This window comes from Oryctolagus cuniculus, chromosome 17 (genome assembly GCF_964237555.1).
Source record: "Oryctolagus cuniculus chromosome 17, mOryCun1.1, whole genome shotgun sequence".
NCBI lineage: Eukaryota > Metazoa > Chordata > Mammalia > Lagomorpha > Leporidae > Oryctolagus > Oryctolagus cuniculus.
This window is the reverse complement of record NC_091448.1, coordinates 45,152,494-45,169,385: the sequence shown is the minus strand read 5'-3', so window position 1 is coordinate 45,169,385 and position 16,892 is coordinate 45,152,494. Positions and strand designations below refer to the sequence as shown.

The 16,892-nt window shown below is 42.6% G+C and overlaps 1 protein-coding gene across 7 annotated transcripts in view; it reads left to right on the top strand.

Moving 5' to 3' along the window:
• The window catches only part of SSH2 (slingshot protein phosphatase 2), a 280,902-nt gene that overhangs the window by 197,067 nt on the left and 66,943 nt on the right, over positions 1-16,892 (top strand). For all 7 annotated transcript variants that reach the window (XM_070061153.1, XM_002718906.5, XM_008270960.4 and 4 more), the window contains 2 exons: positions 2,000-2,103; positions 7,846-7,910. In XM_070061153.1, coding sequence (XP_069917254.1) covers positions 2,000-2,103; positions 7,846-7,910 — 169 coding nt within the window. The remainder of the gene's footprint in view (positions 1-1,999; positions 2,104-7,845; positions 7,911-16,892) is intronic.

Genomic DNA, 16,892 nt, shown 5'->3' with positions numbered 1-16,892 from the left:
GAGTATGCCTGGGATGGAGGGAAGGAGGCTGATACTAGGGCTGAGAATGTAAATAGTGACAGGCCAGGAGAAAAGTGTTCCAAGTAGGGAACAAAAGGCACAAAGGCCCTTAGAGGGGGTCTGAAACACTAAGACAGGAAGGAGGGCCACCGTGCTACCAGAACGCATAAGCAGAGAGGGGATGTGTAAGATAAAGGGAAGCCCGTGGAGGGCTTTAGGGAAGTGGCCTTATTTGATCTATATACGTATATTTCAAATTCTCTCTGGTTGGTATTTGGTGAGTGGATAATAAGGGGGGAGAAGTGGTTGCAGACAGATCTGTTAAGAGGCTCTTGCTATTATAATGTCTGGTATTTGTTTCACTTAGGAGGCAAGGTAAAAGGGATAAGGACATAGAAGAAACAAAATTGGTCGTGAATTAAAGCTCCTTTTTTATATATTTGAAATTTTCTATAATGAAAGATTTTTTTTTTATAAAAAGCTTGTAAAGCTTGCTGGTAAATTTGATATATATTGCAGGGAGGAAAGATAGAAACCAAGAATGACTGCTGAGTGTTTGCCCCCAAACAACTGAATGTGTAAAGATGGAGGTCGGTTGGCAGGGGATAGAGAGGAGAATAGAAAGAGTCCAAAGAGAGGGCTCAGAAATTCAGTTTTGACACTATAAATTTAAGATGCCAGTTAGATTTCTGAGTGGAAATATTCAGTCAGCAGTGTCACAATACAGTGGCAGTACCATTCTCATAAACAAACTTGGAACCTTCCATATGTGTTTATAAACTCTGCCATTAGTAGCTTCTACCCTTTTCAAATACTGTAGGCTTGTTAGTCTGTTAATATGAAGTAATTTAAACATATTTTTGTTTTCTTTGGAAACATTTGTAATTTGAATAGCCCTGTTTGGAGCAGTAGTTTACCCACTGTGTTGTCACCACATGAATAATGATGTTTAAATGTAGGACAAACTCCAGTGGGTTCAGCACACTTCCTGGGAACTACCCCTTTGGATTGCATCTGGGGATGCAAGGTGTTGAGAATAAAATTTTTAGCCAATGTTTAGTGTGTGATTTTTTGAATATAAATCTTTTTTGCAGACTTTGGGATCTATTATTAGTAATTAAGTATTGAAACACTTCATATCTAATTAGTACACTTTTGAAATACCACCATTGGTAACCATAGATATACTATTAATAACTGATATTTATTAAGGGCTTATTACTATTCCAGGTACCAGTTTACAGAACTATATTTTCAGGGTAGGCATTTGTGAAGCAGTTACATCACCATTTGGGATACTCATCCCATATTAGAGTGCCTGATTTGAAGCCTGGCTCCTCCAATTCCCATCCAGCTTCCTGCTAATGTGCATCTTGGGAGGTGGAAAATGATGGCTCAAGTTGTTGGATCCCTGCGAGCCATGTGGAAGACCCAGATTGAGTGCTAGGCACCTTGCTTTGGCCTGGCCCAGCCCTAACCGCGCAAGCATTTCCTGAGTGAACCGGCAGATGAAGGATCTCTTTGTCTGCCTCTGCCTCCCACCCTCTCTTCTCTCTTTCTCTTTCAAGTAAAATTAAAATAAATAAAATATAAAGAAGTTATAATCTCATTAACTCCTCATAACAACCTCATTTTATTATCACTGTTTACAGATAAGAACATTTAGGCCCAAAAAGTTCGCTCAGGAGGTAGCAGAGTCAGGATTCAAACTCAGATTATTTATCTGTTTTTTGGTTTGTCCCCAGGAACTTCACTCTTTTACCTGCTACCATGTGATGTATACAGACAATTGTAAGTTTTGTCACAGATAAATTGTCTGGTATAAACAGCACTCTATAAGTAACCAGGGTCTTTCATGATTTTGTTTTTACTTCATCCCATGAAGTTGGAATTTAGTAATAGGGAAGAAAGAATAAGTCCTAAAATGAATCTCCATTCTAATCTCTTGATTCCCCTCCTTAAGTAATTTCTTTTTGTTCAATTTTTTTTTCCCTTGTAGCATCAGCGAGAGCTTTCTAACTGTCAAAGGTGCTGCTCTTTTTCTGCCACGGGGAAATGGCTCATCCACACCAAGAATCAGCCACAGACGCAACAAGCATGCAGGTAAAGCAACATACACACCATTCCTTTCTTGATTATCTGCCTTTTGTCCTGAAAGGCTGACCACCTCACCCCCATTTCTCCAACAGTTGTTTAGTGAAAGAAAGCACTGTACTGTGATATGCTCATGTTTCCTTCGTTCTCACAGACCATTTTGTGTTCTCACAGATCGTTACAGATACATATATAGTGAGCCTTAAATATATAGCAAGTGTTCAATAAAATAAGTTTTGTTAGAATAGTGATAAGGAACAAAAATACTGAGAGGTGGACTTTGGTATAGTGGCTAAGACAGCAGAGTACTTGGATCTGCTTCAGATTCCAGCTTCCTATAATGTATACCCCAAGAGAGAGCAGGTGATATCTCAGTGTTTGGATCCCTGCCACCCAGGTAGGAGACCCAGAGTGAGTTCCACTTTCCTGGCTTTGGCTTGGCCCAGCCCTGGATGTTTTCTGCATTTGGAGAGTGAATCAGCAGATGGACGATCTCCTCATCTGTCTCTTTCAAATAAAATGAAAATAATTTTAAATTTTTTTAATTTTTAAATACTCTAATAAAATAATATGTAGCTTCTTAACTAAGGCTTTAATAACTAAAAGACATTCAGATGTTTTCTTAGATCCTGTGAAAAAGTCCTTTGAACTAACCAAGGATTAAATTTCTTATTTCTATCTGTTCTCTAGTAATATTCCAAGGAGCATGATATAGTATATTAGTAACATAAATAAAGTAAATTCACTGTCATTGCCATATAACAGGAATTATTATATCACATATTAAGATACAAGTTCTTAAAAGCTGAATGCTTAAATGCTTTTTGAATGTGTACACACTAAAAAGATTAGAAATTTAACCCTGGTGACTTTTATAAATAAGGAGACATTGAATAAAAGTTCACCCGGGAATGAGTCTAAGATTGGTTTTGAAATACCCAAACAGTAGTATATTAATTATATTTTCCTAAAGTCAGATTCACTGGTGGTAATGGGATGAAAAAAAAAAGTGAGAAACCTGGAAAGTGTCCTAAGGAGAGAATTCTCTCAGTGTTTGATATCCACAGCTCAGGAAGATAATTAGCCTCATGCTTCTCTTCAACCAGGAAGCCTGATTTATGTCATTTTGAAGGAAAAATCAAAGTCAACCTGAGAACAATAATCCTGAGCTGCATTATATAGAAATGATTGCCTGTTTTCATAAATATGCCACTTTTTTTTTTTTTTTTTTTTTTTTTTTGGACAGGCAGAGTGGACAGTGAGGGAGAGAGACAGAAAGGTCTTCCTTTGCCATTGGTTCACCCTCCAATGGCTGCTGCGGCCGGCGCACTGCAGCTGGCGCACCGCGCTGATCCGATGGCAGGAGCCAGGTGCTTCTCCTGGTCTCCCATGGGGTGCAGGGCCCAAGTACTTGGGCCATCCTCCACTGTACTCCCTGGCCACAGCAGAGAGCTGGCCTGGAAGAGGGGCAACCAGGACAGAATCCGGCGCCCCGACCGGGACTAGAACCCGGTGTGCCAGCGCCGCAAGGCGGAGGATTAGCCTAGTGAGCTGCGGTGCCGGCCATAAATATGCCACTTTGATGACTTGTGACCTCCAGGAGTAGAAGAAGTTGAAGGGGCCAGCATTATGGCATAGCAGGTAAAGCAAGCATGTGCGATGCCAGCATCCCATATGGGCGCCAGTTCATGTCCTTGACTGCTCCATTTCTGATCCACTTCTCCACTAATGGCCTGGGAAAGGCAGCAGATGGCCCACGTGCTTGGGCCCCTGCTACCCACATGGGAAACCTGGAAGAAGCTCCTGGCTCCAGGATTTGGCCTGGCCCAGCCCTGGCCACTGGGGAGAGTGAACCAATGGATAGAAGATCTCTGTCTCTGCCTTTCCCTCTCTCTCTGTAACTCTGCTTTTCAAACAAGTAAGTAAATCTTTAAAAGAAGAAGAAGAAATTGCAATTACTAGGAAGGGAACAGAGAAGACTGCAAACCTTGATTGTATAGGTCAGAGGTAAAAGCCAGAAATACTGGATCCCACTGAGCTAGTAGTTGAATTTAGCTCTGATCAAAATAATCTCACTAGTCTAGTGGCAGTCATACTTGTTAAGACCTTCATCCAGTTGTAAATGTGGGAGCTCAGAATTATAATCCATTTTGTTGAACAGTATTATCCTTCTACCAAAACTGCCCAACAGTGAAAAAAAATTTAAGGGTTGAGGGAGGGGCATGGCATTGTGGTGTAACAGGTAAAGCCACCACTTGCAACACTGGTACCCCTATGGGTGCTGCTTTGTGTCCTGGCTGCTCCACTTACATTCTAGCTCCCAGCTAATGGCCTGGGAAGAGCAGCAGAAGATAGCCCAAGTATTGAGGCCCCTGCCACCCACATGGGAGAACCAGATGAAACTCCTGGCTCCTGGCTTCAGTCTAGCCCAGTCCTGGCTACTGGGGCCATCTAGGTAGTGAACCATCAGATGGGAGATCAATTGATCTCTCTCTCTCTCTCTCTCTCTCTCTCTATCTTCTCTCTCTCTGTCTGTCTCTCTCTGCCACTCTCTATCTCTTGGTGTGTCTCTCCCTCTCCTTATAACTCTGCCTTTGAAATAAAAATATTTAAATTAAAAAAAAAAATGAGTAAGGGGAATTTAAAAAAAACTTTTTAAAGTTAGCTTAGATTGCATTTTTTAAATGTTTATTTTATTTGTTTGAAAGGCAGAGTTTTTTTTTTTTTAAAAAAAGGTTTATTTATTTATTTGAGAGGTAGAATTATAGACAGAGAGAGGGAGAGACAAGGAGAAAGGTTTTCCATCTGCTGGTTCACTCCCCAAATGGCCACAATGGCTAGAGTTGAGTGAATCCAAAGCCAGGAGTCAGGAGCTTCCTCCAGGTCTCCCATGTGGGTGCAGAGGCCCAAGCACCTGAGCCATCTTCTACTACTCTCTCAGGCCATAGCAAAAGCTGGATCAGAAGTGGAGCAGCCAGGACATGAACCGGTGCCCATATAGGATGCCGGCACCTCAGTCAGAGGCTTAGCCTACTACATCACAGTGCCGTCCCCAAAAGGCAGAGTTTTACAGAGAGAGACAGAGACAGAGACAGATCTTCCATCTGCTGGTTTATTCCCCAAATGGCCAAAATGGCTGGGGTTGGGACAGGCAGAAGCCAGGAGCCAGGATCTTCATCCAGGTCCCTCATGTGGGTACAGGGTCCCAAGCACTTGGGCCATCTTCCACTGCTTTCCCAGGCCTTAACAGGGAGCTGAATCAGAAGTGGAGCAGCCAGGACTTCAACTGGCACTCATATGGGATGCTGGTGCTACAGGCAGAGGCTTAACCCACTACACCACAGCACCAACCCCTCTAGCTGAACTTTATCTTTGGTTAAATTTCCACATTCAGCTTCCTTCCAGATTTCTGCTTAGCATTGTTCACTTGGCTTTCCTCATACTACAAAGGAAAGCAGATTTAGCACAAGCTACATGGGCTTGATTTGTTATCTAGGCCGGAACAGATGAGGCAGTATGAGCGTAAATGCAGTCCTGAAAAGCCAGACTTTCACACAAACTGAAGCTGCCTTGGCTAGGCTCACAGTAACTGCAAATGAATGGCAGAATTGACAGTGGATCAAGGCTTGCTATGTTTAATTTTTCTTTCTCAAAACATTTTTCTTGAACTGATTAGAATTTTTTTTATCTAAGCTGCGTTTAAAATATCCAATGCTATTTTTCAAAGTATGATTTTATGAGTTAATTATTTTAAAGGGAGACCATGAAAAGTATTTACAATCAAACTGAAGTCTGAAATGTAGCTATTCATAGTGAAATGTATGGAAAATGTAGGAGAGAGATCTTCACTGTACTGGTGTGATGCCTCTCTTGTCTCTGTGAAGAACACTTCCCAGTAGGAAATGATAGCCGGTCTGCTCGTAGCAGTACTTTCCACAGCTAACAAAGCTGAGCTGCCGAGACCCAGTCTGACGGTGGGAGTGGGACTTGCTGACTCTTGTCTTGACCTTTGAATTCACCAGCTGGATTTTTGGACCAAAAGTACTTGGAGTGGGGACTTTGTGCTACTGTTTGGGGTTCTTCTCTAGAAGTTCTCCATCCTGAAAATCGTTTCTTCAGGTTGTCTATCCTGGTATGACAGAAGGAAGCGTAGTTTTTAAAAAGCCCCCAGCGGCTTAACTCATTTCTAACTTGTAACTAAAAACTTTTCATTTTTTATAGCTTTTTGTCTCCCCACATTTGTTTTATTTTTCAACAGCTTCACTGGTATAATTCATGTATCACAGTTTACTCATTTTATTTACAGTGTACATTCATTTGTTTTTAGTATATTCTGAGATGTGCAGACATTGCCACAAACTAATTGTAGACTGTTTTCATCATCCCCAAAAGAAACCTAATACCCATTAGCAGTTACTGCTCTTTCCCTCATCCTCCTCCCCAGCCCTAAGGAACTGCTAGTCTTTCTGTTTCTATGGATTTGCCTGCCCTGGACACTCCAGATAAATGGGGTCTTATCAGTGAATTTTTGAGGCAAGCTTTTTTCACTTAAAATGTTTTCATGAGTCATCTATATTATAGTATATATCACTACATTCCTTTTTATGGCCAAATAATGTTGTATTATATGGATATATCACATTTTATTTGTCTACTTATTAGTTGATAAACACTGAATGGTTTCCACTTTTTGACTATTTTTTTTTAAGATCTTATTTTTTTTATTGGAGACTTAGAGTTACCAGCAGTGAGAGGGAGAGACAGAGAGAAAGGTCTTCTTTCCGTTGGTTCACTCTCCAAATGGCCGCAATGGCCAGAACTGCGCCGATCTGAAGCCAGGAGCCAGGCGCTTCCTCCCGGTCTGCCACACGGGTGCAGGGGTCCAAGGACTTGGGCCATCTTCTACTGCTGTCCCAGGCCATAGCGGAGAGCTGGATTGGAAGTGGAGCAGCTGGGTCTCAAACTGGCACCCACATGGGATGCCTGCGTTGCAGGTGGAGGATTAACCCCACTGCGCTACAATGCTGGCCCCCACTTCTTGACTATTAATTCTGTATTAATATTTGTTTACTAGTTTTTAAAAAATTATTTATTTCAGAGGCAGAGAGGGAGGGGAGGAGACAACTCTCATTGACTGGGTCAATCCCCAAATCCCTGCAGCAGCCAAAGCTGGAGCAGGCCAAATGCATGAACCCAGAACTCAACTCAATCCAGATCTCCCTCGTGGGTAGTGGGGACCCAGTTGATGAGCCATCACATGCTGCCTTTCAGGGTGCACATTAACAGGAAGTTAGAATTAAGAGCAAGGCTGGGACTCAAACACAGGTGTCCCAAATGCCACCTTAACCTCTGCACGAAACACCTGCCTCCGTTTACGTACAAGTATGTGTGTCGGTGCATGTTTCTATTTATCTTGGTTTGTATCTGGGAACTCACACTGTTTCTTGTGTATGAGACTTGGATTGTGTCTCTGTCCAACAGATCAACATCAACATCAGCCATCATACAACTGAAATTGGTCCCAAGTGAGCCTTCCACAGGACAGATACAAACTATAATGTAGTACATGCTAACAGTGAATGTACAGAAATACGGTTTGTCATTTTCTTTCCATTTAAAGTGAAGTTTTCTGTGTGTAACTAGAGTCCTTCAGTGAAGCAGTTTCCTCTTACAAGTCACTAGGGTAGGAGGAATCCTCTCAGTTGACACTAAAATGAAGAATAATTATCTTTGGTGTGTAAATTTTGCCAGGCGATCTCCAGCAGCATCTCCAAGCAATGTTCATATTACTCCGCCCAGAAGACAACATCAGGCTGGTGAGTGGTATCATCATAACTCTCCTCCTCAAAGCTTCTCTAACATAGCCAATGTTAAACAGTCTTCTTCTTTTTTTTTTTTTTTTTTTTTGACAGGCAGAGTGGACAGAGAGAGAGAGAGAGAGAGAGAGAGACAGAAGGGTCTTCCTTTGCCGTTGGTTCACCCTCCAATGGCCGCCGCAGCCGGCACGCTGTGGCCAGCGCACCGCACCGCGCTGATCCGATGGCAGGAGCCAGGTACTTATCCTGGTCTCCCATGGGGTGCAGGGCCCAAGTACTTGGGCCATCCTCCACTGCACTCCCTGGCCACAGCAGAGAGCTGGCCTGGAAGAGGGGCAACCGGGACAGAATCCGGTGTGCCAGCGCCGCAAGGCGGAGGATTAGCCTAGTGAGCTACGGCGCCAACAAACGGTCATTTTTATATCCCAACACAGTATCAGGAACTATGTGGAACTGGAAAGAAGAATGACATGTCCCCATCATCCAAGAGCTTAACATTTAATTGGGGATATAAGCTGATATGGAGTGATTGGAAATAATTTGATTATCCAAGACTGTTGGGAATTGCCAGTTATTAGACTATCCATAATATCATGAGGTTCAGAAAAAGGAAAGAAAATTTGAGAATTTGATGAAGATTTTATGTAGACAGTAGATCTGAGTCTTGAAAAATTACAAGATTCTAATTGACAGAAAGAAATTTTTCTAAATATGTGAGTAAGAGCAGGAGAGAGTGAAATGGCCCAGAATCTGAAACTGTAGCTTAGTGGGTAAGGCCACTCCCTGCATTGCCAGCATCCCATTTGGCGCCGGTTTGAGTCTCGGCTGCTCCACTTCTGATCGGCTCTCTGCTATAGCCTGGCGAGGCAGTGGAAGATGGCCAAAGTCCTTGGGCACCTGCACCCACATGGGAGACCCTTAAGAGGCTCCTGGCTTCAGATTGACACAGTTCCAGCCGTTGCAACTATTTGGGGAGTGTCAGCGGATGGGAGATCTCTCTCTGCTTCTGCCTCTATGTAACTCTGCCTTTCAAATGAATGGATAAATTAAATAAGAAGAAGAAGAAAGAAAGAAAAAAAAAAAAAGGAAAGAAATGGCCCAGAATGAATCAGGAGACCTGGGGTTGGGTCCTCACTAGTCTCTCCACTATCTCTTGCAGTTGAGAGGACCAAACAGACATGAAAACATATTTAAGGGTGTGAGATGCTGCCTAAATATGGGAATTTTACTACTGTAAGAAAAATATGGCCAGGCCGGCGCCGCGGCTCAATAGGCTAATCCTCCGCCTGCAGCGCCGGCCCCCCGGGTTCTAGCCCAGGTCGGGGCGCCGGATTCTGTCCCGGTTGCTCCTCTTCCTGTCCAGCTCTCTGCTATGGCCCGGGAGTGCAGTGGAGGATGGCCCAAGTGCTTGGGCCCTGCACCTGCATGGGAGACCAGGATAAGTACCTGGCTCCTGGCTTTGGATCAGCGCAGTGCACTGGCTGCAGCGCACCAGCCGCAGCGGCCATTTGGGGGGTGAACCAACAGAAAAAGGAAAACCTTTCTCTGTCTGTCTCACTGTCCACTCTGCCTGTCAAAAAAAAAAAAAAAGAAAAGAAAAGAAAAGAAAAATATGGCCAGAACCGCAGCTCAATAGGCTAATCCTCCACCTTCGGAGCCAGCACCCCTGGTTCTAGTCCCCGTCGGGGTGCTGGATTCTGTCCCGGTTGCTCCTCTTCCAGTCCAGTTCTTTGCTGTGGCCCGGGAAGGCAGTGGAGGATGGCCCAAGTGCTTGGTCCCTGCACCCGCATGGGAGACCAGGAGAAGCACCTGGCTCCTATCTTTGGATCAGCGCAGTGTGCTGGCCACAGCGCGCCAGCCGCAGCAGCCATTGGGGGGTGAACCAAAGGCAAAAGGAAGACCTTTCTCTCTGTCTCTCTCTCTTTTTCTCTCTCTCACTGACCACTCTGCCTGTCAAAAAAAAAAAAAAAATAGACACTAGAAAAATGAGGTATCAAATATAGATATAATGCTCTAAACTGGCAATCCACAGGCAAGAGATGAGTTTTATTTGGACCATATAGTGTTTTATAATGTAAGCTAGAATTTTAAAATTGGGTGATATCATATAAAAATCCAGACATTGTTCTTCAAAAATTGAAGATTTCTGGCAATACTGGGATTTTATTCTTACATGGAAAAACTTAAATAGACTGGAATAGGGGAGAAATGGGGCATAGATCTTTAATTGTCTTGTCTCTTGGAAATTAAAGTCACCATTTATCATCATTCCTATACTGTTAGTTTTCTTATAATAGTGCCTCCAGTAAAAATAGAAAGACAAGGCTAAGATGAGTATGTTTCTTTGTGGCAACTAAAAAGTATTTCCACCCATTTAATATTCCTGTGGCATGCTTCACTCATTTATCTGCTTGTCTGACCCTCTGGATTACTAACTAGAGGTAGTACCTCTCTCTATTCAGTAAGCATTTGGGCCAATCAAGGACCTTAGGTAGCTGCAGTATGATAAGGAAGATTCCTCAGAAGCCAATAGGGTATAGAGAGTAGAAGGAGGCTGTTGTAAGTCAGGGAGGCCTATTTGGTAATTATTGTAATGATCCAGGTGTACAGTAAGGTGGTCTTCTAGGTTTCAGTGGTTACTTGTATATTGAATGAGAGCCACAAACACAATAATTCCAGGTGGTTGAGGTCTGATTTTTCACCCAGGAAGAAAGAAAGTGAATAGAATACAAGACTGTAGAAGGTTGATGTTCAGCCCTCTGAGCTCTTCAGTAATCACCAATTCTTTATTTACTCAGTTTGCCTTTAAATTTCGTCATTTTTCTCTTAAATTCTGTCTTAATATTTTCTGTTATGTTATTTTATATCCTAATCCAAAAGTAAAGTATATTTATGTTAATTTTGTCTGTACTTCTAGATTTACTTTTTTCTTAAATTTTTTTAGATTTATTGATTGTATTTGAAAGTGAGAAAGAGCAGAAAGAATTCTTCCTTCCAGCTTTTTTTTTTTTTTTTAAAGATTTTATATATATATATATTTGAAAGAGTTAGAGAGAGAGGTAGAGGCAGAGAAAGAGAGGTCTTCCATCTGCTGGTTCACTCCTCAAATGATTGCAGTGACCAGAGCTCCTGACCGAAGCCAGGAGCCAGGAGCTTCTTCCAGGTCTCCCAACTGGCTGCAGGGGCCCAAGGACTTGGGCCATCTTCCACTGTTTTCCCAGGCCATAGCAGAGAGCTGGATCGGAAGTGGAGCAGCTGGGTCTCAAAACTGTGCATAGGGGATGCCAGCACTACAGGAAGCATCTTTACCCACTAAGCCACGGCACTGGCCCCCTAAACAACTCTTGAAAAGTATACAAAGGTGGAAGGGTTCTTATTGTATTAATAGTCTAAAGCAGTGACTCTCAGGCTTTAGAGTACTGGAGAATCACCTGAGAGCAGCACCAATCGCTGGGCTCCACCTTCAGAGTGTGATCGGTAATTAGTGTTTTTAACAAGTTTCAAAGTGGTGCTGATGCTGCTGGTGCAGTAATCACACTTTGATTACAATGCCTCTAAAAGCTGTAATAGCGATCACTTGCACACACTGGGTGTTCCAAAGAATGAGACCTTCTGAAAATTGTGTGGTTTGGTAAGGCTAAAGCCAAGGTCTGCCATCACTAACTGTACTCACTTTATCTTCTCGTTGATAACCTTCTGGAGTTAGGAGTTTGAAAGCTCTAAATCTGTTAAAATAATTTTAACTACATGAGACTTGGGAGAGCGTGAAGGAAGCAGTTAAGAAAGCAGAGTTGCCAAAAAAAAAATCTTTTCTTTCCCTAATAGGATTGCAGTTTTAGCGGCTTTAGCAGCTTTATTTTATAAAGTATAAATTCAGAAAATGTAACTGACGCCTCTGAATTAATTCAGAGTTCAAATGACAAGCTATTTTACAGTTGTTTTGAATTGTTGCAAACACATAGTCATTATGTTTGAGATTATTGAGTGAGTCATCTTCAAGAAAATGAGAGAATGCATTGTATTGCTTTGGACAAATTAGCACTTTTCTAACTGAAAGGAACATTTGTAGACTCAAAGCAAGGGCTTTTGTTTGGAGTTAAATTTGGAATGCTAAAACTCTTATCTTGGGACTTGTGTATTAGGTTAAAAGTTTGATGGTCAACTAGAAGTCCTGCTTTTTTTTTTTTTTTTTTTTAAACTCGGTCAAATCCTATGTTTTGTTCTAGCAGTGAAAATAGGATGAAACAAATCTAATCCTCCAGGGAAGCTCTGAGTTCCCAATATCGATATTAAACATTCGCTTTCATACTTAGGAAAACTGTGGCTGGTAAAATAAAGTGCTTTTATAGTACTCTTGCACATTGTCAAAGCTGCATTTAGTTTTAAAAGACTGGGAAATTATTAATTTTCAGGACATTTGAAATAATGTCAGTTAATGTTCTTAACTAGAGCTGAGGCACTAATAAGATACAAAGAAGTTGTTAAACACTTTACAGGGTAATTTAAGAAAATTAGGGAGTTTTTTTGGTTTTGGTTTTATAACATGTGGCTTTTTTTTTCCCCAAATGAAATTGAATGTATTTTTTCATGTATAATTATATTATGTGAAGTGCTTTTTGCTAAACCATACAGTACAAATAGGTACAAAAGTACTTCAAAATGTTCGTGAAAAAGATGAACTTAAAAGAAAAGAGGGGCTAGCTCTGTGATGCAGCAGGTTAAAGCCCCAACCTGCAGCGCTGGCATCCTACATGGGCACTGGCTCGAGTCCCAGCTGCTCCACTTTTGATCCAGCTCCCTGCTAATATGCCTGGAAAAACAATGGAGTATGGCCCAAGTCCTTGGGCCCCTGCACCCATGTAGGAGACCTGAAAGAAGCTCCTGGCTCCTGGCTTCAGATCGGCTCAGCTCTGGCTATTGTGGCCATTTGGGGAGTGAATTAGCAGATGAAAAATCTCTGTCTCTACCTCTCTGTAACTCTGTCTTTCAAATAAATAAAATAAATCTTTTTCTTAAAATATAAGATTATTTTTATGCAAAAAATTTTGAAATCATGCATAGTTTTTCATAAAACATAATTTCTGTGAAATCTTTAAAGATCTCTTGTTTAAAGATTAAAGTATCCTACCCTCTGAGAAAACTGTTCTTAGCAATTTGATTAAGACTCTTTCTAGGCTTGTGTTTGTGTGCATGTGGATAACACACACATCCATATGCAAGCAAACATATTATTCTTTGTTTTCACAAAAATGAAAATAAAATAATAAATACTGCTTTGTAATCTGCTTTCTTCACAGTTTATCATGGATATCTTTCCATGTCAGTGAATGAATTATGGTTTTTAATAACAGAATATAGGCTGGTGCTGCAGCTCACTAGGCTAATCCTCTGCCTTCGGCACCGGCACTCCGGGTTCTAGTCCCGGTTGGGGTGCCGGTTCTGTCCCGGTTGCTCCTCTTCCAGGCCAGCTCTCTGCTGTGGCCCGGGAAGGCAGTGGAGGATGGCCCAAGTGCTTGGGCCCTGCACCCACATGGGAGACCAGGAGGAAGCACCTGGCTCCTGGCTTCTCATCGGTGCAGCACACCAGCCGTAACAGTCATTTGGGGGGTGAACCAACTGAAGGAAGACCTTTCTCTCTGTCTCTCTCACTGTCTAACTCTGCCTGCCAAAATTGATTGATTGATTGATTGATTGATTTGAAAGGCAGAGTTAGAGAAAAACCTTTCATCCACTGGTTTATTCTGCACATGCCCACATTGGCCAGAGCTGGGCCAGGACCTTCTTCCAGGTGTTCTACTTGGCTGTAGAGCACCAAAGACTTAGGCCATCTTCAGCAGCTTTCCCAGGCACATTAGCAGGGACCTGGATCAGAAGTGGAGCAGCTGAAATTTAAACTGGTACCCATATGGGATTCCTGCACCCCAGGCAGTGACTACCTGCTGCACCACAGCGCCGGTCCCTGTGAAATAAACCAGGTGGTTATTAGATATTTATTTATGCTTGTGGCCCTCAGAATTTTCTTTAACTCCTTAACTTAAAGTCTTGAAGTGTAGAAACTTTAAAGTTTCAGATCCATCCCCTGGCATTTCAGAACAGTTTCTTTTTTTTTTTTAAGATTTATTTTATTTATTATTTGAAAGTCAGAGTTACACAGAGAGAGGAGAGGGAGAGGGAGAGAGAGAGAGAGAAAGAGAGAGGTGGTGGTGGGGGTCTTCCATCTGCCAGTTCACTCCCCAATTGGTCGCAATGGCCGGAGCTGTGCCGATCCGAAGCCGGGAGCCAGGAGCTTCTTCCAGGTCTCCCACCTGGCTGCAGGGGCCCAAGGACTTGGGCCATCTTCTACTGCTTTCCCAGGCCATAGCAGAGAGCTGGATCAGAAGTGGAGCAACCGGGTCTTGAACCGGTGCCCATATAGAATGCCGGTGCTTCAGGCCAGAGTGTTAACCTGCTGTGCCACAGCGCCGGTGCCAGAATAGTTTCTTTAAAGATCTCACTGTTCTAATTAGGAGGTAGGTGTTGAGTTAATATCATTGCTCCTGGCCTCTGGTTCCCTTTGGTGTAAGAATTTGTTAACTACTATAGATACTATCCGCAGGCCAGTTACCAAATCCCAAAAATTAAAAGTGCTGTTCTTTGATCTAAGAAGCTTAAAATTGAGTGAATCTAAGATGTATCTATTGAAACCTAAGTCAGTTGCGAAGTAGCTGGCCCTTCCCATTAGGATTGAGGGTCATCCTGTTAAAATTAGTTGAAGCAAGGGAGAGCCAAACATTTAAAATGCTACTATTATAAATAAATCCATCATTTTTTAAAAAAAGAGACACCTAATGTTTTCACTGAATATCACTTTTAAAAAAGAAACTCTTTATTTGCTGTCTTCTAACTTGGCCTGATGACTTTCATTTTAGGCAATATGTGTGGAGGTTTTTTTTTTTTTTTTCCTTTTATCAGCCTAACTTTGCCAGTCAGTTACCACTGGTTGGTATAGAAGCTGTAAAGAAATTGTCATAAACACAGTTCAGTTGTTCTAATGCCATTTGTATTTGAGCCGTGCCAGAGGGTAAAAGAGCCCCTAAGCATTCAGGAAATGACACGGTAAGCTTGGAGCTTGCCAAGACAAGCCCAAGATTAAATATGTATTAGTATCTGAGGTCTTCTCTTTTTTTTTTTTTTTTTTCAGATTTATTTATTTTACTTGAAAGTCAGTTATAGAGAGGCAGAGGCAGAGGCAGAGAGAGATGTCTTCCATGTGCTGGTTCACTCCCCAATGGCTGCAACAGCCAGAGCTGGGCCAATTTGAATCCAGGAGCCAAGAGCTTCTTCTGGGTCTCCCACACGGGTGCAGGGGCCCAAGGACTTGGGCCATCTTCTACTGCTTTCCCAGGCCATAGCAGAGAGCTTGATCAGAAGTGGAATAGCCAGGACTTGAACCGGTGTCCATATGGGATGCCGGCACTGCAGATGGCAGCTTTACCCGCTACGTAGCCACAAAGCTGGTCTCTCAGAGAACTTCTATAAGAAATTCTGGTTTACTGTGCCAGGTTTTCTAGTTAATTTAGCATGCAGTTGGGTGTTCCTTTAATGAGATAAAAAGTTGATGCTGCCTCCCAGTCTACTTTATGTGCATTCATTACTGTCCATAGATCTTGGCATTTAGTGCTCTATCCTTGATCCCACCCTATCCAGGTATGGGAAACCTCAAAATCATATGGTCTGGCCCTGCCAAGGCAGCTGCAGACAGGACTTGAAATACAATCAATCCTGGGCTAGCATTATGGTGTGGTAGACTAAGCCTCTGCCTGCAGCAGCAGCATCCCGTATGGGCACCAGTTTGTATCCAGCTGCTCTATCTACTTCCAGTCAAACTCTCTACTAATGGCCTAGAAAGCAGTAGAAGATGGCCCAAGTGCTTAGGCCCTTCACCTGCGTGAGAGACTTGGAATAGGCTTCTGGCTCCTGGCTTCCAATCCACCCAGCTCCAGCCATTGCAGCCATCTGGGGAGTGAACCAGCAGATGGAAGACCTCTCTGTCTCTCTCTCTCACTCTCTGTAACTCTGCCTCTCAAATAAATACACAAATATTTTAAAAAATTAAATAAATTTATAGCAGGCTAATTTTTAAGTTGATAGTTTTGTGTGGCCTACAAACGATGTTATAAATATCCAAATAGCCTTTGGCATAAAAAAGGTTCCCCACTTCTCGTCTATACCTCGGTCTATTTAAATGTTAGTTTCTCTTAGCTTCTCCTAAGTGAATTTGGTTTTTGAAGGCTGTCTTACTTCATGGGACATGAAGCTAGCAGCATAGCTCTATATCTTGTGCATTTGGAGTCTGAATGGTGGCATTATATTCTTTTTTTTTTTTTTTTAAGATTTAGTTACTTGAAAGAGTTACACAACAGAGAGAGAGAGAGAGAGAGAGAGAGAGAGAGAGGTCTTCCATCTGCTGCGTCACTCCCCAGTTGGCCGCAGTGGCCAGGGCTGTGCCGATAAGGAGCCAGCAGCCAGGAGCTTGCTCCGGGTCTCCCAAGTGGGTGCAGGGGCCCAAGGACTTGGGCCATCTTCTACTGCTTTCCCAGGCCATAGCAGAGAGCTGGATCAGAAGTGGAGCAGCTGGGTCTCAAACTGGCGCCCATATAGGATGCTGGCACTGCAGGCAGTGGCTTTACCTGCTATGCCACAACACCAGCCCCAAGGGCATTACATTCTTGTTGTGTGAGCTGTTATTAGAAACAAGCTTTAATGTAGCCATTTCTACTGCTATTTGTTTATTCCTAGATTTTCCTAGGAATGTCAGAATAGGTACAAAAAGATAGCCATTGGGAGTCTCACCTCTCCATTGCTAGTTGGATCATGTGCGCTATGTAACGATGGCTCTTTTTCTCTTTGCCTGGCCATCTGGAAATAGTGACAGAATTAAAGGGAAAGAGACTTCAAGAAGAATTCTAAATAGAAATTCTGACAACTGTCTGGAGCTGGTTA